Source organism: Sceloporus occidentalis, unplaced genomic scaffold (assembly GCF_023333645.1).
Source record: "Sceloporus occidentalis isolate IW3139 unplaced genomic scaffold, rSceOcc1.0.p SCAF_8, whole genome shotgun sequence".
Lineage (NCBI taxonomy): Eukaryota > Metazoa > Chordata > Lepidosauria > Squamata > Phrynosomatidae > Sceloporus > Sceloporus occidentalis.
The window spans coordinates 17,451,828-17,475,012 of NW_028316988.1; the positions used below are offsets into that span (position 1 = coordinate 17,451,828).

The window sequence follows — 23,185 nt, forward strand, 5'->3', positions numbered from 1 at the left end:
TGCATATTCCTTGCTTAAAGAATCCCTATTAAATTCATGGGGTCAGCATAAGTCAACAGGTGAATTGAAGGCACACACACACACACAGGTGACAATGAAGTCATTTGCCATTTCCAAGAGTCCATAGAGTTTAAATAACCTACATTTTAACTTGAAGCAAATGATGCCACAGCTGTTTATACACTTTGCCAAGGGAAAAAAAGGCTGCATAGGGAAATAGCAGCCTCTCAATATTTCTGGTTGGCTTTTACTACAGGATGCTCCTCTCTCTTTCTCAATCTCGTCCCTCTCTTTTAAATACCTGAAGTCAACAAAGGAAAGAAATACGGCAAAGAGAAACTGATAGCTCCCACTCCATTTGAATAACAAGTGAAATCTTAAAAAATACCACCGCTGCATGTTATTATGGACTGTATCGCTGGGTTTTTATTGTGACAGGAAGACGATGCTATAATTTTCGAGAAAAACCCGGGCATAAAGAGCCATAAAGCCAACTGCTCCTGTAATGAATCACTTTATCTAGCACACAATCATTTCCACAACTTTTCATGTTTGTATAATTTGTTCAAAAATGGTAATAAATACATCCTTGAAGTCAAGTTAAGGAGCAGCGCACAATCTTGGAAGACTTGTTGAGAGCCGGAGGAACGCAGGGGGCAAAAGCATGAGCCGGGAAGACCCCCGATCTGTTGTCAGCTCAACTGCAAAACAGCTCATCCAGAGGTCAAGGATGTGGCATGCGTAGACATCCAGATGTTGTTACACTTCATATCCCATCACCCCTAGCCAGGGTAGCCAATGATGAGAAATGATCGGAGTATCATCCCTACAACATCTAGAAGGTCACATGTTCTCCAACCCTGTAGGATAGAACAATGCAGGACTATCTTATAAAACAGTCAGATGGAGATTATATATCTATCTGTCTTTTTCATGCAAATCTAAAGCCAGCTCTCCATATCCATAGCAGGCCCATAGCTAGGCCTTTAGGGGCCCTGAGGCAAAAAGTACATTCAGGGGCCCTTTATCTTTTAATGTTCGAACATACCTGGGGCCGATTCTAGGGCTCGGGAGGGCAGAGTATTTGGATGCTCCCGAGTCCTACTGCATACCGTGGGTGCCATCTTGGTGCACTGCCATTTACACGGGGCATGTGGGCATGTGTTGATGATGTGGCGCATGCTCCGTGTCCAGGGTGCTTATGGTGCCTCTGTTGTGGCAGACAAAGGAGCTGTGTCTCTTTGGGGGACCCTTTGGCTGGGGGCCCCAGGAAGGTGCCCCAGTTGCCCCAGCCAAGTTACAGGCCTGATCCACAGACTGTTTATATAAGATCCACAGCTTGCTTTATATATATATTCAAAAAAGTAAACTTCATTTTGCCATTTATATAAGGGACATCAATTAACTGTGTGTGTTGTGTGCCTTCAAGTTGTTTCCAACTTATACCAACCCTAAAGCAAACCTATCATGGGGTTTTCTTGGCAAGATTTGTTCAGAGGAGGTTTGCCATTGCCTTCCCCTGGGGCTGAGAGTATGTGACTTGGCCATACTCTCAACAGGTTTCATGGACAATTGAATCCTGGTCTCCAGAGTCGTAATCCAATGTTCAAACCACTATGCCACGCACACCATTGCATTTAATAGGACTTGAGCATCCATTGATTTTGGTATCCATGGGGTGTCCTGGAACCAAATCCCATCAGAAACCAAGGGCCTACTGTAATTGTATTAATTCTATATGGACTTATTTGATCATATCCGCTGGATAAACCTGCCTATATGTAGATTGAGATTTTATCTACATTTATCTTGTTTTCCTTTTGTGAGGAAAGAAACCAGCTCCAAAACCCAAACAGAACACACACTCATAAAACAAAGCTATCCAAATAAAGAAGAGTTGAAACCAAATCTTGTACAACAGATTAAAACCCAGTTACAGAATAAAATGTTACAACCCCAAAGCCGAGACACAAGGATAGAAAACAATGAATTCAACAAGCATCTGGATATGGTGACAAACCATTGAAAGGCCTTACTGCAAGTACTTACACTTCTAATGTCATTGTGATGTGACTGGAGAGGCTATTTGTGGGGACACTGGGATTTTTCCAGTTCTGGAACTAACTTAGAGAGGGAAGGGACCACAAGGGCCATCTAATCCAACCCTTTGCCAGGATAGAACAGCGCTCTGGAAATATGCCCATCTAACCTCTGTTTAAAAGCTGATCCAGGAGACATAATTCATTGAAGGATTTTTGTTACCACAAAAACCACACAGAATGGACTAGTGTGACTTGACTATAATCAGAAGCTTCATAAGTGTCCATTCATTTGGCATCCATTGCACACCTAGGCATTTTGCCCTTTTGTCTGCTGATGACAGTTATCCACACATTTCACTCAATCCTCCTGCTCTTGGTTGTTGTTGTGCACCTTCAAGTCATTTCCAACTCACAGTAACCCGCAAGGGGAACCTATCGTGGGGTTTTCTCAGGCTGAGAGTATGTGACTCGCCCATGGCCACCCAATGGGATTTCCAACCACACTTTGGACCCATACATGCCCCCCTCCAGACAGATCTACAAGCTCCCAATATGAGGTTCAATCTGCAAAATACTAAAAAGCTGGTCCTTTTGGAATTTGCAAATCACCAATCTACTCCCCACCCACAACCAATGAGAATTGTTTCAAGGGGGTGATGTTTCAAGGGGGTGTTGTTTGACCTGGCACCACAATAAGAACAGAGAACATGGATGGTGAACTTGGATGGGATGCAAGTTTTAGAAATGTGGTGCCATGATAGAAAAAGCCCTATCTTCCTACACTTTCCATCTCATCCATATCAGAGGATGCCGCTGTGAGTGGCACTAGGGGTTCAAATTCTGACCAGGTAGGAGGCCACAAAAGGCATCATACCAGCTGCGCCAGAGGTGCATGAAACCAATCCAGTGCATTACATAAAAAAGAGACTTGAGCCAATGCTCAGAGGCTGAACAATTCCAACTGCACAGAAGATATTACTACAATTACATTGCTGTTGTTATCATTGTCATCACTGTCATCATTCCATACTCTTATCTACAGATCTCAGAACAGCATACAATAAAATCAACTTGACCAATTTAAAACAATATACTGTATGTATTCAACTATAAGTCGGTCTCATGTATAAGTCGAAGGCAGGTTTTGGGGCTAAAATTATGCATTTTGATATGACCTGTAGATAGAGCGGGGCAAAATTTAGGGGTACATAGCAACGGATCTATAGGAAAACAATGCCAAAGAACTTACAAAATTATACCGGGCATAACTGATTTATTTTTATCATTTATTATAACTGTGCTCAGGTCAGAGACAAATGCAAGTGCCTTGGAGTTCCTAAGACCCATTCATGCATATATTTGATGTGCAAAGTTGCCCCTTTCATTGCAGTTACCCTTAGCCCGCATCCACACAGCAGAGACAGGTGATAAAGCAAGAAGTATTCCTCGCTGAGCACTTTGGTTAAAGAGATTATAACTCAGAAATGAACAGTTGCTAAACCAAAAGTTACTTCTGACATGGGGATAATTTCCGCAGGCATTAGTCACAGTTCACTCTCATCCAAATCCAAATTGGTTTTTATTTTATTCATCTTAGAATCATAGAGTCATAGAGTTGGGAGAGATCTTCTATAAAAGGTAGTGAAAACAGACTGACTGGAAAGAAAGAAAGAAAGAAAGAAAGAAAGAAAGAAAGAACAGAGGAAGGAAGGAAAAGGAAAGGAAAGGAAAGACTGTGATTGCATCTGCACTACATAAATAATCCAGGTTGACACTGCTTTTAACTGTTATGACTCAATGCTATGGAATTCTGGGAATTGTAGTTCTATGAGACATTTATCCTTCTCTGTCTGAGAGCTCTGGTTCCCCACCAACCAAAAGAAATCAACTCAAAAATGGACTCCAAAGTATTCATTCTCCCACCCCAAGAAAAACTACAATGGTTTGCATCACTCACTACCCCAAAAAGTAATGCCACTACCAGGAATTACATTGATTGATTGATTGATTGATTGATTGATTGATTGATTGATTGCAAAAGGGACATCTTTATGACCTCATTACCTCCAAATGTAATACATTATGGGTACCTCATAGTGCATTATCTGCAAGTTCAGAGAGAAACAAAATTGTACTTTAGTGTTACATGGTGACAGAAGTTTTGTTGTTTCTGGGATTCAAAGGTCGATGTTGCTCCCAAATACATTTTGGACTCAAACTTTATAACTCTTCAAAAAGTAATCTATTTTTTTTTTCCAGCGATGGAAAGAAAACCCTCTCGACCGTGTCACAAAACTAAGGTAAGCTTGGGAAAATATTCCTGTTTTGGACAACAGCTCCCCAAAAATGCCCCTGGGAGTTGTAGTTTGGAAAAAGAAGCAAAGATGGGGCTCTTTTCCAAACCTTTGGTAAAGCCTTCGAAACCAACACACGCACCAGCTTTCTATCAAACGCACGTACCAAAAGGGTATTTACTTACAGAATGTATAAACGGCTCGGTATCAAAGACTAAAGCGACAAAATATATACTTAACACCACAAGAACATATGCATTAATAAAGCCAGGCCTGGGGTTTGTCAGGAAACACTTGTCTGAAAAGAAAAACCTCGAGTGAGAGAGAGAGAGAGAGAGAGAGAGAGAAAATACAATCAGAGTAGCATTAGCCAAAGCTTAATTTTGGATAGAAAGGCATTCCATATAGCCGATATGTGAAAGGATGCTTTTCTGGTTATCTTTGATGCAGAGCATCAGAATTGTTCCTGCAGAACACTTTGACAATTGATAGGAAGGTAAGGAAAAAGGTGTGCCTTCCTTATTTCCTTGGATGAGTTCTCCTTTCCCCATTCCTTTCACCATAAACGTTGAAAGGGCCCACAAAGACAATCTGATTCAGGTTCATCTTTATTATGGTCATAGACCAAAGGCAATCTAGTCCAGCACCCTGCCATGCAAAAAGACACAACTAGGTTCCCCATATCTCTTTTCTAATAAAGAAATGCATTGATTAAAATAACCCTTATACACAACATGACATGACATGATGTGACATAACCTAAACACCTATACAAATACATACTGACTCTACACGCCAACAAATACTGTCAAACATCCGTAAGCATCTCTTTGCACTTCTCTTCTACCCTTGCTGAATGTTAGTCTTTTAATTTGAATATCATACCACAAATTACGTATATCATTGTTATCTACACTTCCTTGTTCATCATCTTGATGAATCTATGTATATATTTATATGAGCAAATATAACGTTCATATATATATCTGAACTAATTAAGATTCATCCAAAAATTTGTGGATTGTATATTTGGCCACACGCTTTCCCAATATCTTTTCACAGCTGTCCATTCTTCCTCTACCTTTTGCGTTGACTCGTTTTTCAAAGGATGTGTCACAATGTCCATTTGCATCACATCTGCTAGTTTTAGCAGCCATTCTTGATGTGTAGGTATTTCTTCCTTCTTCCATTTTGCTGCATATAATATCCTCGCAGCGGTCACCATATATATCAATATTCTCCAATTTTATTTTGCAAAATGTTTATCAATTTCTGGTGTTATGTTCAGTAAAAATAACTCCGGTTTCGTCATATGCCTGTGTATCTCTTTCCAAAATTTCTGAGCTGTGTTGCAGCTCCACCGCATGTGGAAGAAGGTTCCTACTTTATCTTGGCATTTCCATCATTTCCTTTTAGTTACCGTAATTTATATATCTTGTTCAGTTTGTCAGGGGTAAGATACCACCTGTGAAATGTCTTGAGATCATTCTTTTTTAAGATTCAAAATAAATGTATTGCTTTCCCCCCATGCTTCCCCATATAGGTTCCCCACATCTCAAGGCCTGGCCCCTCTTCTCCAGTCCTCAGGCCAAGGAGAAAGCATCTCAGAGCAAAAGCATTGTTTGAAACAGTCTTTGGGTGTGTCTACATGGGAGAAATAGTGCTGTTTGACACCACTTTAAGTGCTTTCGCTCCATCCGATGGACTCCTGGGATCTGTAGTTTTACGAGCCTTCTCTGCCAAAAGGTGCTGGTGTCTCCCAAAATGACAAATCCAAGGATTCTGTAGCAGCTGAAGTGGTATCAAACTGTATTATTTTTACAGTGCAGATGCACCCTATGTCTGTGTGCATTAGCACTGCCAGGTTTGCAGTACAGCAATAAGGAACAGACAACATTCATGGCATGCAGGGCTGAGAGTCAGGAGGTAGCTGTTAATAAGTCTGTGTCCTGTCTAAATACCAAATGAAAATATTGATTTCAGTAAATGTATCAAGACTGAACTCTTCCTAGAAGCCAAAATGATTAAACTGGGGCTGTCGTACTTTGAGCCAGTGTGGTATGGTGGTTTGAGTGTTGGACTAAGACATGGGGAGGCCAAGTTCGAATCCCAGCTGGGCTATGGACTCCCACTCAATGGCCTTAGGCAAGTCACACACTCTCAGCCTCAGAAGATGGCAATGGCAACCCCCCTCTGAAGAAACTTGTCAAGAAAACCCTATGATAGGTTCATCTTGGGGTTACCATTAGTCAGAAACAACTTGACTGCTTGCACACAACTGTACTTGGGCCATATCACACAAAGAAATGACTCAAGGCAGAAGGCAATAGGAAAAGAGGAAGATTGCATTGCAAGTGGATAGACCCCCATCTAGGAAGCCATATCCATGAATCTGGAAGACCAAAGCAGGACAGTTGAAGGTAGGATGACCTAGAGATCTTTCATTCATGGAGTCACCATAAGTCAAAGTTGACTTCGAGGGCAGTTAACAACAACCCAGATCTATGTGGTTCCCTGCAAAATTGCCATATTGTCCATATTTACAAAGTACATGGTGTGCACATGTTTGTCTTTAGTGAAAATAAAGGTTTTGGAACCCGACGTCTTTGAAACTTGAGAAGAATTGGACCTTTATTTGCTGGCTACTAAAGGTATTTTTTTACAGATGTAGGTTCTCATGCTCCAAGCACATCCAGTCCAGAAAAAAAAGATGCTATGCACATACAAGCAGACACATGCCCCTTCACATTTTTCTGGATTTCCTCCATGGCTTTGCATAGAATTACAGAGTCAGAAGAGACCCCAAGGGTCATGAGGTACAACCCCATTCTGCCATTCAGGAGGACATCATCAACCCCAAACAGATGGTCCTCCAACCTCTGCTTAGAAACCTCCAAAGAAAGAGACTCCACCACATGCCAAAGCACTGTCTTCCACTGTCAACAGCTCTTATTGTCATGATGTTCTTCCTAATGTTGAGGTGGAATCTCTTTTCCTGTAGCTAGAATCCATTACTCCATGTCCTACTCTCTGGAGCAGCAGAAGGCAAGCTTGCTCCATCATGAACATGACATCCATTCAGATATTAAAGCATAGCTATCATGTCACTCCTTAACCTTCTCTTCTCCAGGCTAAAGACACCCAACCTCCAAGGAAAGAGACTCCACCACACTCCAAGTCTTCTACTGTCAAGCAGCATTTATGAAGTTCTTCCTGATGTTGAGGTGGAATCTCTTTTCCTGTAGCATGAAACCTGGAGAAGGTTGGGTGTGTTTATCCTCATAGGGCTTCATGGTTTCCAGACCTTCCACCATTTTGGTCATCCTCCTCGACATGCTCCAGTTGGTCCACATCCTTCTTGAATTGTGGTGATTAGAACTGGACACAGTATTCCAGGTGAGGTCTGGAATGCAGAATAGCAGAATAGAGAACATCCATTCCTCCTAGGGCTTGATGGTTTCCAGACCTTCCCCCCCCCCCCACTATAATATCCCAAGTGCCACCAAACCCTACAACAAAACCAGAAACGGGCCCCAGAGTTGGCAAGATCTGATCTAGATACAGAAATGCGATTCCTCCCTCCACTCCGGTCATCACATTGCCATGCAAAGCTTGTCGAGGGGATCTTATACACTCGGTGCACTCCAATAAACCAGCTTAGTGAGTCAAATTGAGGTTAGAAGGTGGGCTTTAGTTTCTTCCCTTTTCCAGATTTTTAAAAATCAAGCCTCAAAGCCTTGCTTTCTGGCCGACAAAACTCACAAGCAACTTAACAGCTCTGTCCTCAACTAAGGAAAGCATCTGTCTGAATTGCTTACCCGTTTCCCAGGAAACCTAGGAAAAGTACAGGGCTAATTTTTTAAAATTATTATTATTATTATTATTATTATTATTATTATTATTAAAAACCCTACAGGCCTCATTTACCAAGACACCTGCAGCTACTTTGCAAATTCTTTGTTCCGTGGGCCGCAGACTGTCAGCTGTCCGGCTGCTGTTATTTATCTGAACGCCGCACATCTTGGGGTTTTATAGTGCGGCATCATAAAAGGACGGATCATCGGGGAGGGAGGAAGAAAAGGAAGAAGGGGAACGCTCTCCCCGTACAAGGCAGCACTTTCCTTGCTCTGAACGTGCGGAGAGACAAACACAAAGGAATTCTTCACGTCGGCTGTCTCCCATTAGAACAATTAATATTCAGGGAAAGTCTCTAACATGAAGTTTAAATAATCATAAAAGGGGGGGGGGGGGGGGGAGAGAAGAACCACCAATGTTCTAGAAGCTTCTCTAGACCTTTCAATCAATTTTATTTATATGCAAAACCAAGAGAAACTCGGGGAAGAAGGAGGGGAAAGGGGGGGTAAAAAACGCAGGCACATACAAAGCTCTTCCTGATGCTAAAGCTCTCAATTTACTGACAGGCAAATGGCTTCACACTGCCACTTAATCTCATTTCTTGCATAATGCCCTCTAATTAGCATATCAAAGTGAATTAATACTTCTAGGGCATTAGCAATGGGAAAAAAATCTGCTCCAGGCTTCACAATAGCAGTTAAGCAAGAGCCAAGAAATCCTACACCCCCCCCCAAAAAAAAAAATAAAAATAAAAATAAAAAATACCGTAAAAATAAAACCCGCCCCGAACCACTTTGCATTGCAAAACTGTTCCCGTTTATTTCTCCTCTCTCCCTCTAAACACTTTTACCGCACACTGTTTTACTACTGTTCGCCAAACCAAACGATAATTGGGAAAAGTTACCCGCATCTGCAAAGGGCCCGTGCAGAATCTTAATTTGGATTGCATGGGAAGCAAGGCGCTGGAGATGGATGGGTCTCTTTCGGGAGGTTTGCCAAAACAAAAGCAAAGCAAAAAGATCCAAAGGCGGTTCTTCCGGAGAAAATGCAAAAAGCAGGCATGGTTGTGCTCTTTGTAGGTCAAGCGTAAACGCACACATAGGCGCAACATAGATGCAAAAACCCACAGGTATGGAGAGAGATACGCAGGTCAAGACCTGGACAGAAGAACTCAGACTTCTAAGACATGTCATTCAAACAATCCCCCTTTCATCCTTAAGGATAAATCGCAGAAGGTTTGAAGGTGGATTTCCCTCTTATCGAGACACTGAACACAACCGCTGATGCCAAATGAGAGAAACAAGAGTTAAGACAGAGTTGCGTTCCTACTCTAAAACATGGGTGTGTTTTTATGATACTGGTTAGGGACACATCTTGGAAGGGGTTCTAGATCAAATTGTCCTTTCTGTGAAATAACATCCTTATTCCCAACAGAAATGGGGAAAAGCAACAACTGATGGGTTAGTTGGTTGTTGTCCAATGCAACTACTGGGGGGCTAGTTGGTCACCAAGACTCACCATGTTGAGCTGAAAGAGCAGATAATTCATTTGGCAACTTATATACAGGTTGCGTCTCCTTTATCCGAAATGCTTGGAACCAGAAGTGTTTGGATGTGGGATTTTGGAGCATATGCATGTACATAATGAGATATCTTGGCGATGGGACCCAAGTCTAGACACAAAATTCATTCACCTTCTACACATCGACCGAAGGTAATTCGATACACAATATTTTAAACAATTTTGTGCATGAAACAAAAAGTTGTATACATTTGAGCCATTTGAAAGCAATGGTGCCCCTGTCTCCTCCACCCGTGAAAAAAGTTTTTGTTTTCGAAGTGTTTCGGATTTAGGAATTATGGGTAACGGAAACTCAATCTATATATTCTTTTTTAAATATCACACAAGATGGAACATATAATCTAACCTAACCAAACTTAAGTCAAACTCAAGGATTTGCAACATATCTGTGTTCCCACCAGCTCCCAGTAGTTGAACCATAAGAATGAAATCCTGATGATGAACGCCAGTTTAGGGATACTGTTTATTTCTAACTTTCACCAAAAAAAGAAGAAGAAGACACCTTTGCAAAAGAAAAGCATCACTGAAGAAACAAAGAAACCCACCGAACCTTTTCAAGCTCATTTCCAACTGCCTCCCTTTGCAACTCCCTTGTTTGAATCTGTTGCAGAGATAACACTGTGGAATAGCTGTAATGTCCAGTCGGAAAGTCTAATTTATCAGTTCGGTTGATGAACTACCCCTCGCTGACTTTATTTTTATTTCATTTTGAAAAAACAACAACCAACGTCAAGAAGAAGAAGACAAACAGGGAAGCCAAGAACTGCAAGGGCCAACGGTTTATATTAACTATTCATGTCCATGATTTACTTCTATGCGATACAAATTACATACCAGAGGAATATGAACATGACAAAAAGGTCAGCCTGATGGGCGTTGTTGTTCTTTTTAAGGGGAGAGAAGAAGTGTGTCAGGCAAGTTTTATCAGAACTGTGCTGATCACCCTGATAAGTGAATGGCATTAAACATGACTGCTGAAAGGAGAGGTGGAAGAAATGCACCGAAACATTTCTTTTCCCTCTTCGTTGTGTCAATCCACACAAACATCTACATCTCGCTCAATCAATGATACACAAGGGGGTGGGGTAGGCAAAGGGGAACGCAACTCCGAAAGTCGAGATTTATGTTAAGGTGTTGATATACAAACCTATTAGTCATTCCGATTCCTCTTAAAATATTCACCCTGCTCTCCTCTCCGAGGCTTAAAAACTCACCCAGGCAAAGGAGCCATCGAACAAGGAGACGGAGAAACCGCAATATTCCAGACTTACAATTTTGTAGTGCACAAAAGAAAGGCCTTTTGGACATTTGGAAACACGGATAATTTGGTCACTGGCTCCATCTGCAAAGGTTGCGAGAAGGGTACGATCAGCCGGGTTCTGGGAAATGCCTCCCCAACCTTTTGGCTCGTTTTAAATTGAACAAGGATCACGTAATATTTACAGCACGGAAATGGGCATTTCTCATCGAGCGCGGCAGAAATTGAGTTGACAAATCTATTAAAAGCTGCATGGCGAGGAGAAGGGGGGAAAACCTGGCCCCAAACCTACCTACAAGTAACATTAATTCATTTTTGATTTGATGCAAGAGAAAGAAAGAGAGAGAGAGAGAAAGCGCGGTCTAAGTTAGAAGAAACCGTCACATAAATATACCGGCTGACAGCTCTTAATCAGTTTAAAATATTTAAAAATATGCAAGGCTATTTCAGTGTCAAGCAGCAAATTAAGCTTGCCTTGGAGGAGAAAGAAAGAAAGAAGAAAAGGAAGGAAGGAAGGAAGGAAAAAAGGAAAGAAAGAGAAACACAGAGACTGAGTTAGTATCGACAAGCCGGTCTGATTATATCTTATGGGTTGAAGGGAAGGAAGAAAATGGCCAGGAAAGGAGAGGAGGGAGGAGAGAGAGATTTGTCCTAATCAAATTGATGCTTATTTAGTACTTCAATACAATCAAGGTCCTCTGGCAACAGTGCGCAAGACTTGCGCAGTAACAGGTCTTTTACAATATTGAAAGCCCTGGGATGATGTACTAAATAAATACTTGCCGGGTTGTTGTGGGTTTTTTTTTTTAAAGGAAAAGAAACCCACTAATAGGTGTTCGACAACAGGGATGGCTGGACAAACGCAAAAAGAACACATCTCCAAACAGCTCCAAAATACAATTTACATTTACATTTCTGCAAGGCAGGGAAGGACAGAAGAGAAAGATGAAATTATTTCCTCTATCCTTCTGGGACTCAGAGAGGAAAATGCTAGCAAAGAAAAGTCTTTCAAAACACACAACGCTAATGCAATGGTGGGCATTTTATTTTTCTCAGTTCTAATAGAATATTTCCACATGAACAGTGCACACAACAGTCACGAGTTGCAAAAACAAACACAGATCTCCTTTAGAAGTAGCTTTTAAATATCACAGCCTCCTCCTCAAACATCCCACCACTGGATCTTTTAAACTGCTTCAATAGAGACCCTTTTCCCCTTTTGCATCATCCTATTTATTCGGGGTCCAAATGACACCTAATGAGAATTGCAAATGCAGAAGAGGTGCAATTGTCCTAACACAAGGAGATGCCTTGCTCTGTTTAGAGAGTGTAGAGGTTTGCTTTTCCCCTCCAAAAAATAAAAAACCCTTGCTGCATGCAGATGGGAATCATTAAAGGCCAGCTAACATTTGGGTTTAATCCAAGGATGCTGGCAAACTGGTCTTGTGAAAGTTAAGTGGGATTCAAGAGTCGGCCCTTGAACATCAATGAGGAGTCACACAGTAATAATGGAAACATAAGCACTGCTAGTGGAGTGGCCCTGCTTTGGCTAGTTTGCAATTGCAGCTATTTTAAAAACCTAACACTTTCTGCACTTGTAGGACAATAGAAAAATTACAGTTCACTTGGATTCAGGAGGACAGGGGTTACACGACAAGGGAAACCCACAAAAGTTGTCCCTCTCTTCAAAGTGCAAGCCTACCTGGGAAGATGAGACATTTTAAGCCTCCTTTGCCCACCCCTTTTTCCTATTTAAATACATTATTTTTCAAGCAGCGAGTCCATCTAACAAAACAGGTCCTGCCTCCTTCTGGAGCCTGCAGCCTGCCGACAAGAAGTTCATTAAGTTTTACGATCTTCCCCCCAAGTCAGCCCGAGGTTTCTAACCCTCACAAAAGGCCACAAATCTGGCAAGGCATCCCACATGCCATTAGAAGTTACAAGTGAATGAAGGCGATTTAGGGTTGTCGTGGCATTAAATTAGGGTTTGGTTGGCAGCTGTCATATTTGACTCTTAAAGGAGACACATAGTGTTCTCTCTCTCTCCCTCTCTTTTGCTCCCGCAAGCGCACACACGCATGCAAAAAAGGAGAAACCTCTGAAAACACACACAGCTTCCGCATGGGATCAGAACTCAGCCGATGGGAAAGGGTTCCTGACTCCCTTTGCAAAACATCAGAATGAAAATACCCCATTTAAATACTGTACTAGGCTTCTCAAGGGGGAGGACAAGGAAAAGGCATACCACTGAAAGCATAAAATGCTAACTGGTAGAACAACATAGGCATGATCATCTATAAGCTTGCAGAAAGGAAGAAAGGCAAACACTGAAAGGAAGATGCAAGAGAACTGGACAAAGCTGAGAATTATATATATATATATATATATATATGGCGGAAAGAAAAGGTATGGACTTGCAAGAATTGCATGTTGGAAAGAAAAGGTATGGACTTGCATGAAAACCACGTCACGAGCGGAGATGTCTGCCACCCCTCCAAAATTCCCAGGCCTTTGGGGTTATTTCCCCACCACCGGCTCTTTACTAAAAGCAAACAAGATGCTGTTTTGAAACATCTCACACCTTGGACTCCCCAGATATATCCTCAAGGGAGAAGAGCGCCACCGAAACAACAGCTGGCTGTTTTAAAAGGAGGGCAATAACCATCTCCATCAAGCCAAATATTAGAAACATAAACTATTTACCCTGAATGCAGGAGGTGCTACATGTTGAAAGGGATGCTGGATTATTGTGGGAAATGCTAATGGCTGGAATGCAACTTTGACCCCAAATTTGAGGACAACAGATAGATTAAGTAATATTCCAAATTTAGTAAGGTGGGGGGATACACATCATATGGTTCAGTATTTGGTGGCAATTCGTCACTGCAATTGCAGGACTTTCTTTCTTTCTTTCTTTCTTTCTTTCTTTCTTTCTTTCTTTCTACCAAAGCAGAGAACGCAGTTCAGCTTAAGCCATCCCACCACTATCCTAATATTGGAGCTACCTGAACAGACAAATCTAAATTTGCAGTTTTAGGTAAATATAGGGAGGCGATTTTCTCCTAGAGAACAGAAAGAAGGAAAATACTTGCTTCCCCACCATACTACTTTTACTGGAGAGGAAAAGAAAGAAGCCCAGAAAGAAACAGAAATGGGTTAGGATACAATTTTCAAGTGCCTGGACCTGTCATGGTCAACTCAAAGGGCAACACAGTGCCATTGGGGTTATGCAGAAATGGGGCAGAGATTCCCCCCAAGGTTTTATTTTGGGCCTTTAGGACTTGTATGGAATGAAATTAGACATGTTTTTTTTTTAATCAAGAGAAAGTTACAAAAAATAGACACATTTGCTCATGCAGAGCATATAAGAGAAGGAAAGGGAGCCCCAACAGAGCAAAGAAATGGGTGGTAATAATCCTCCCCCCCTCTTTTTTCCCCCCACCAAAGTAAGACAATGCAATACAAGATATGCAAGAATTTGCTTTCACGCTTCCCTTGCTAATGTGTGCTCAGCCATTTCATCTCAGATGGGCAACCCTCAATGAGGGTCGCCCTATAAAAACTCTGGGGGGTGGGGAGATGCATTTTTCCTCCATCAATCACTCAACATATCAATCCTTACCCTTCCCAGGCTTCTGGAGCTGGGGAGGGTTGTGCTTTGGACCAGATGGACAAACCGGCCCCATTGTTGTCCCTCCATGTAACAACAGGGGACATCACTTGGGGGTGGGGGGATCCATGCATCTGGGGGGCAAGAAGACATCAGCAAATATCCCAGATCAAAAAGACGCTTTGCCACCAACATCCACTTCCTTTGGCTCCTAAAGGACCCAGGGTCCATGCCGGCCAACACAATTCACCAGGGACCCCTCTGACCTGCGGAGGGCTTTTTCCCTTCTGGTTTCACCTTTGACACATGGAGAACCGTGTTTCTTTCACACAATGGGGCCCGAAACTGCTTCCCCAAAAAAGATCACAGGGGCAAAGACACAAGCTGAAGTGAAGCCGGCCTACTGCAAGACATCAGAAGCATTCAGCTCCAAAGGTGGCGGGTTTTACACACAAACACACACACACACAGTGAGCTTTGCAAATAACCATATCCAAATTCGCAACAAACTGGAGAGGGAGGCTTCCTAGGGTCCGGGGTATATTTGCGGGTGAGATATTATTCTCCCGCTCTAGCCATACTCCAAAAACACAACACCGAATCAATCTTCATATTTGCAAGGCTGGCGACAAACACAACCAGTTGTCAGCATAACAAGTGAAGCTGGATCCCGACAGCAAGAACAAGCCTGGCCATCATGGACCTATGAAACGTACAGAGAGAGGTAGACTTTTTTTTTCTCCCACGCTTACTTGGTAATATATGAATCGCCTATCAGCGTACCTCGTGCCGTCGGTCTCTAACTAGCAGGCATTTTTATTTTTCAGTAGGAAACCAGAGAACTGGGAACAAGAAGTATTGCAGCACCTTAAAAACAGCTCGGTGTAAACATGCATGGGCTTCGCCTGGAAATCGTTGAGGAATCATCGGAAATCATCCAAGATATGTATCCAGAATGAACACACAACACACAGCAAAACATCCTTGCTGCACAAAACATTACAGGATGATTTCCAACATTGTCACCCTGCTAACTCCAATGCAGTCAAGGGCCCCTTCCACAATGTCACATTTGGCCCAAAAAGTCCTCCAATAAGGGCAAGCATTTTAACCAGCTCAGTAATGTATTGTATTGACTTTTTGTTGTGCTACTCCTTGAGAAGAGGATGGTCGAAACATTTTCTCTGAACCAACATCAGAGCAAAAAATTAAGACAAAGCAGGATATAGTGGATAGCTATGTAATTTTTTTGCAGAAGAGGCCACTACTGTTTAGCTTTATGCAGTCTTTGCTTTGATATATATACACATATATGTACTCCCAAATGAAACGCCAGCATTTCCTTTCTAATCATGCGGTCAAGTAGGAAGGTTTCCTTAGACTGGAAAGGGCTAACAGTGCAATCTGTAGGCAGCTGAGCAAATAAAGTTCTGAAAGACACATGCAAACAACAGCTCTCTGAAATCCAGAAGTGCTCCACAGATGCAAAGCAACGGTCACATTTCAGTTTTATCTCCCTCTCGTTTCAAAGGGAGCCCTTTAAGCCTTACATGCATCTGAGGAAGTCAGCTGAACTCTACGATGGCTCAGGCTCCCAACTTCTTCTTTTCAGTTAGTCTCAAAGGTGCTCCAAGATCCCTTTGCATACTGATTTAAACCTTTTTGCCAACTATACGTAGGGGATGTTGACACCATACAGCTCCTGTCTTAGAGATCTGTGAGCTACAAGATCCCTTTGCATATTGATTTAAACCTTACAGTAAGGAATCTCTGCCAAGAGAGACAGATAGATAGACAGACAGATAGTGTAAGAGATATATCCAGGATGTTGTCCTCATAAGGCTGCTGTCTTAGAGATATGTAAGCAACAAGATCCTTCTGCATACAGATTTAAACCTTATAGTAAGGAATCTGCCAGTTTAGAGAGAGATAGTAACAGATATATAGGGGATGTTGGCATCATAAGGCTCTGCTGTCTTAGAGATCTGTGAGCTACAAGATCCCTTTGCATACTGATTTAAACCTTACAATAAGGAATCTTTGCCAATTAGATAGATAGATGATAGATAGATAGATAGATAGATAGATAGATAGATAGATAGATAGTAGAGAGACAGACAGACAGACAGATACAGTAACAGATATATAGGGTATGTTGACATCACAAGGCTGCTGTCTTGGAGCTCTGTGAAATACATACTCTGGATGAGTTACTTTTCTAAAAACAGGCCGCTCTCCCCTTTCGATGGGCAAAGGAGATGGCCGAACCGAGCCCTGGCCAGAAGAACCGAGTGCTTGGAAATATCCCCCTCTCAGCCCACCCTTGTGCAAAGATGTGCGCACACAGAAACAAGCAAACAGAGAGAGAGAGCAATACAGGCTCTCCCCAGAGCATCTCTGATGGCTGGGTAGCTCTCCTACAAAACAGCAGCCGCTCAAAGACTGAAACCACCACCACCACCATCACCACCCTCCCTCCCCTTTCCAAGTTAGGTATGACAACTTGACAAGATCAAAACACAAAGTGGCCAAAGAAAGTTGACAGCTCGGCTGGCCACAGAAGGGGCCCCCGCTGGCTTTCGGCAGCATCTCCATCCCCTTGCCCTGCTTTGCCTTAAGAAGCAGATACTCCATCTAAGCAAGGCAGAGAAGGAGGAAGGGAAATAAAACCAGCCAGCCAGGGTGCTTGCTGTTCATTTCCTTTAGCTGCAGCCAGAAGAGGGAAAGATGCACGGCTATTATTTCCATTTCCATATTTCTCCCCTTATGAATTTCTAAAGGGAAAAAAAAGATGCCAAATAGCAAGAGCAACCCCCCAGTCCTTCTTAATCAATTAAGACTGGCCTCTGCCTCCCAAAGCCAAGATCAGAAACAGACAAGAGGAGAGGCGCTCATCAAAGATGGCTGCGATTCACTACTAGCAGCTTCCCTAAGAGCTGGCCGGCTGCAAGGAGTATATATTGCCATGTTTATCTATGGGGGGGCTGTGGGTAAGGCTTGGGCGGCTGAGAGAAAGGAGTGGGAAAAACAGAGAGGCTCTTTCCCAAAGCTGTGCAACTTTGTGGTCCTCTCCTACCTGTTTTCTCTTTGATTTCGCAGAGGACACTGAACAAAGCCGGCTTCATCCTGTGGCAATTCAGGGCGTGCTTTCTGCAAAAAGGAGAAGAAGGGGGAAAGAGAGAGAAAGAGAGAGAACACAGTCAGAAGATTGCAATTTTTAAAAGATGGCATTAGCACATTTAATAGGGCCTATTTTTATTTTATTTTATTGCAAAAGAGGGGAACAAAGTTATTCTCTTTTTTACACAATTCCTGACTGCATTTGGTGCCAGGCAAAGGAACTGCCAACTACAGATTTGCAAACTTTTGGGGGGAAAGCAGACCATGGACCACTGCACTATGGACAGAGTACCATCCCCGTTTAAAGAGAAAGGTAAAATGTTTGAACTGGAGCAGAAGTTGGGGGGGAAAGAGAGATCAGCTACCTTCTTTCCCCAAAGCGAAGACTTGAGTGACAAGGAGAGCAACCTGGGCCACATCCCATGGCAGCTTTGGCCTGCCGCTATGCAAAGCCAGGGAAGCGTGGCCAAGGAAAGTTTCGCTTCTCTTGGAATAACAACAGCAACAAGAGTTGCAACAAGAACACCATTGTTATCATTGGGGTTGTTGTTTTTCGGCTCCTCCTTGCTAAAAGGTTGCCGAAAAACAAACTCGCATACGTACGCGCACATATCCAGTCTCCTGTTAAAAGTTCCTGCCATTTTTCCTGGGTGGCATAAATCAGACTTTTCCATGTTGACTGAGTCAACATCATCATCATCATTCCTGATCTATGGAGGGACAAGGGAGACTTTCTGGAGTTCGAGCGGCCACTTTGTTTGGGATGTGCGGCCAAGCATGCCTTCAATTAATAGCGATGATGATGATGATGATGATGATGATGATGATGATGATGATGAATGAAAGATGATGAAGACCTCTCCCCCCCCCCCCCAGATCTCCCTCAACCAGAAATGTTTTCTCTTTTTAAAACAAAACCTAGCACCCAAAAACAAAAACATGGAGGAGGGAAAGATGTAAAGAGAGGACTCCCAAGTTCATATGTGGCCAAAAGAATGAACCAAAGCCTAGGACAAGCTGGGAGGGGATGGTGGATTTGGAGCTCTATGAAATGGAGAGAACAGCTCTATTTGGGCAGCAAACACAGAACTGGCCTAAGGAAAGCTGGTCTCTTCTTTGTCGGGAGTCTCTGTTGACTTGGTCAACATGGAAAAGTCCAACTCTGGGCCCTTGGGCTCTTTGGGGCTTGGTTGGCTTGCTTAGTTTTGAGGAGAGATAGAGAGAGTCTGGCCACTTCTTTGCAAGGATTAAAATCCCCCCCCCCTCTTTTTCTCCAAAGTGGCCAGACTCACTTAAGGTGATGTTAAGAGAAGGGGCCAGCCTCTCCATACGTCCTCCTATATATCCCAATATATGTGGGTTGATTTTAACCCTTGAAGAGAAGGTGCCCAGGCTCTCCATAGGTCCTTCCCAGTATATATGTGTGTGTGTGTGTATTCCTCCAAGGAGGGTAATTTTAATCCTTGCAGAGAAGGTGGCCAGACTCTCTCTATATTCTCCCCAAGAGACAGACAAATAGCTAGGCAGAGAGGGAGGTAGATCCTCACCAAAATATCTATTTCCCCAAGGGGCAGGTTATTTTAATAATATCTACCTTGCAGAGAAGGTAGCCAGACTCTCCATATATCCTCCCCAAAGAGATAGACAAATAGCTAGCTAGAGAGGCAGGCAGACAGACAGACAGATATTAATCCTTGCAAAGAAAGTGGCCAGATTCTCCATATAACCTCCCCAAAATAAATATATGTTTCCTCAAGGTGTATTGGGGTGGGGTGGGGGGTTGATTTTAATCCTTGCAAAGAAAGTGGCCAGGCTCCCCATGCATCCTCCCCAAGAGGCAGACACACAGAAAGAAAGAGAGAGAGAGAGAGAGAGATACTAATCCTTGCAAAAAAAAGGTGCCCAGACTCTCCATATGCCCTCCCCAACATCCATCCATCCATCCATCTGTCCATCTATCTACCGATCCACCTACCTGTCTGTCTATTTATCTATCTGAGCAATGCACCTGAGGAAGTGGACTGAAGTCTACAAAAGCTCATGCTGCCAATTTCTTTCTTTCAGTTAGTCTCAAAGGTGCTACAAGATCTATTTATCCATCCATCTACCTATCCACCTATCTAACTACCTATCCATATGTCTGTCTACCTATCCATCCATCTACCTACCTCTCTCTCTACCTACCTACCAATCCATTTACCTCCCTATTCATATACCCATCCATCTACCTATCCATCTACCCACCTACCTACCTGTCTGTCTCTCTACCTATCTACTTATCCACCTACTCACCTAGCTATCTGTCTCTGACCTACCTATCTGCCTATCCTTCTACTGTATCTCCCCATCCATCCATCCATCCATCCATCCATCCATCCATCCTCCTTCCACAGAAGCTGGCCAGAAGTCTCTCTGCGACCCCCAGACCCCCCCAAAAAAACCTCAACCCAGACCCAACCAGAGGCAGGGAGACCCAAGAAGAGGTCTTTGCGCGCGCGCACAGCGGTGCCTTTTCCCCCTTTCCCTCCTTCCCCAGGGCGCGCGCACTGAGAGAAAGAGAGAAAGAAAGAGAGAGAGAGAGAGAGAGAGAGAGAGAGACGAAGACAGACACACACACACCAAGCTTTGGATCTTGCATTTTGGAAAGAGGAAAAGAAAGAGGGATGGAGGGATGGAGGGAAGGATGGATGGATGGAGGGATGGCGTAGGCACTAGGCAAGGGACCAACTTTGCTTGCGCCTCGTCCAGGCTCTGGTCGGTGATGGTCATGATCTGGTGGAGGATGTCGCCGATGTCCTGCTTGCGTCCGTCGGCGTCGGTGGCCTCGTGGCCGTGCGGGGGAGGCAGGGGCATGCCCCCGGGCACCGGGTGCCCCGCCAGGTTCACCCCGGCCAGAGTCTGCAGCATCCTGGTCTGCTCATCCATGCCAGGAAGGAGAGAAGGAGAGAAAGAGGAAGAGGAGGAGGAGGAGGGGGGAAGAAGACCCAGCACCAAACCAGCAGCCTCTCTTGCTTTCTTGCCTTTATTCTTTGCAAGGAGGAGGAAGAGGAGGAAGGAAGGAAAGCAAAGGAGGAGGAGAAGGAGGAGGAAGGGGTCCAAGTCCAGCCTGGGATGCCCAGAATCAGACCAGGGACACCCCCCAAAGCGCCAAGGCTGCTGCTTCTTTTTCAAATCAGAATTTTAAATCTCTCTTCTTTCTTTCTTTCTTTCTTTCTTTCTTTCTTTTGTCCTTCTCAGTTTTCCTTTTTCCTCTTTTTAGTCCCCAGCTTTTAGTCCCAGGATCCCCAGAGGGTCCAAGGGTCTCTTTATGTCCTCTTCTCTTCTTGGTGGGTTTCTTTGCAGCTTTCCAAAATGGTAAGCTCTCTCTCTCTCTCTCTCTCTCTCTCTCTCTCTCTCTTAGTTTCTTTGCAGCTTTCCCAAATGGCAAGGTCTCCCTCTCTTCTTCTTTCTTTCCAGCTTTCTCTCTCTCTTTTATTTTTCTTTCTTTTGCAGCTTTCCCAAACGCCTCTTTTTCCTGTTTCTTTGCAGCTTCCCAAGATGGTTAAAGGTGTGTTTCTCTCTTTTTCCCCTTTCCTTCTTTGCAAAATAAAACAATATCTATGTGTAACTGTATATATTATATATAGAAACAGTGTAGCAATCCTCAATCCTCCAAAGGATTTGTTGTTTCCTTTTCGGAGTTGGGGAAGTTAAAAAGTTTCAGTTTGTTGCCTTTGCTTTCTTCCTCTGGCTCTTGGCTCTTTTTCTTTTCTTTTCTTTTCTGGAAGGAAAGGGGGAAAGAAATCTCCTTTTTCTCGGACTAAAGGAAAGAAACAAAATGCAAAATTGCAAAATGAAAGAGAGCCCCCCCAAAAAATAAAGCTGCGTTGCAATCCTTGCAAAGTCAGGCTCTGGTTGGCAAAATCCTCTCCAAGGAAGCTTTGGATGGCATCCTTTTTATTAAAAGGAAGGATTAAAACATGGAAGAAGTGGGAAAGGAAGCTGCTGCCGGCGTTGGTCCTTTTCTTTGGGGTTCCTTTCCCTTCTCCTCTCGGCGAAAAAAAGAAGGAGGCAAAGCCCGCATCACCGACGATCCAAAATAAAACAATATATATATACAGTATATATATTTAAAAATGCAAAAAAGAAAGGGAAGGAAAAAGTTGTGCAAAGGGAGAGGTTAAAGATAAAGAGAGAGAGAGAGAGAGAGAAGGAAGACTTTCCCTTTCTCTCTTCTTCCTTCTCTCTCTCTCTTCCCCCCCTTTGCAAATAATAATAATAATAATAATAATAATAATAATTGCACACTTTTGGGGGTTGTTTGTTTTGCAAATGCAAAAAGGGGGGTTGCAAAAAGAAATAGAATCGATATGCCAGCCCTCCTCCTCCTCCTCCTCCTTTTGCTGCTGCTGCTCCAGCTGGGATTTATGAGCCCAGCAGCCCAGGGTTTCGATGTTGTTTGATGGCCGCTTTGGTGAGGGATTGACAGGCTGCCAATGCCACTCACTCACGCTGCAGACGTGTCACCCGCCGAAGGAGGAGAGACTGAGACCAGCAGAAGGCTGCCAGGACAGGCCACGCCCCTTTGCCCGGGCCCGCCACGCCCCCTCCGCCCGCCCTCCACCTCAAGCCACGCCCCCCTTTGGAACGCCTCCCGGCAGCTGCCCAGCAGCGCAGCATCCGAACTCGCCTCCTCCTCCTTCGGCCAAAGAGAGGAAGGGAAACAAAAGAGGGTTTGCATTGCTTCTGCACGGCTCGATTGATCCGGGTTAAGCCTGCTTTGAATGGGAAGAAGGACTGCATTTCAGCCTATTTTCCCAACTCAATGTCCTACATTTGAACCTGCATAAAATGCCCTCCGTTTCAACCTACCTGTCAACCTCCATGTCCTCCATTCCAACCTATATGTCCTACATTTCAGCCTACATGTCCTACACTTCGACTTCCATGCCCTCCATTTCAACCTACGTCTCAACTTCCATGTCCTCCATTTCAACCTATATGTACTTAATTTCAACCTACATGTTGACCTGCATGTCATACCTGCAGCCTACCTGTCCTACATTTTGACCTCCATACCCTCCATTTCAACCTACAGGTCAACTTACATGTCCTCCATTTCAACCTATACGTCCTCCATTTCGACCTACATGCCGACCTGCATGTCCTCCTTTTTGACCTACATGTCGACCTACATGTCCTACATATTGACCTATATGTCCTCCATTTCAACCTACGTGCCAACCGACATGTCCTCCATTTCGACCTTCCTGTCGACCTATATGTGCTGCATTTCAACCTACGCTTCAACGCACATGTCCTACGTTTCAACCTTCATGTCTGCCTATCTGTCCTACATTTCAACTTACATGTCAGCCTCCATGTCCTGTATTTCAACCTCCAGTTCAACAGACATGTCCTCCATTTCAACCTACATTTCAATCCA

The 23,185-nt window shown here is 43.5% G+C and overlaps 1 protein-coding gene across 4 annotated transcripts in view; it reads right to left on the reverse strand.

The window, feature by feature from the left end:
• LOC149308065 (pre-B-cell leukemia transcription factor 3) overlaps positions 1-22,278 on the reverse strand; it is a 202,554-nt gene extending 180,276 nt beyond the window's left edge. For 2 of the 4 annotated variants that reach the window (XM_089535005.1, XM_089535009.1), the window contains exons 1-2: positions 20,489-22,278; positions 17,717-17,790 (exon numbers count right to left, since the gene is read on the reverse strand). In XM_089535005.1, the coding sequence (XP_089391131.1) occupies positions 17,717-17,790; positions 20,489-20,685 (271 nt within the window). In that variant the 5' untranslated portion in view covers positions 20,686-22,278. Of the gene's footprint in view, positions 1-17,716; positions 17,791-18,363; positions 18,447-19,354; positions 20,204-20,488 lie in introns of those variants that run through there. The other 2 variants (XM_089535008.1, XM_089535006.1) reach the window with 2 other exon arrangements.
• Between the last annotated feature and the right edge of the window lie 907 nt (positions 22,279-23,185).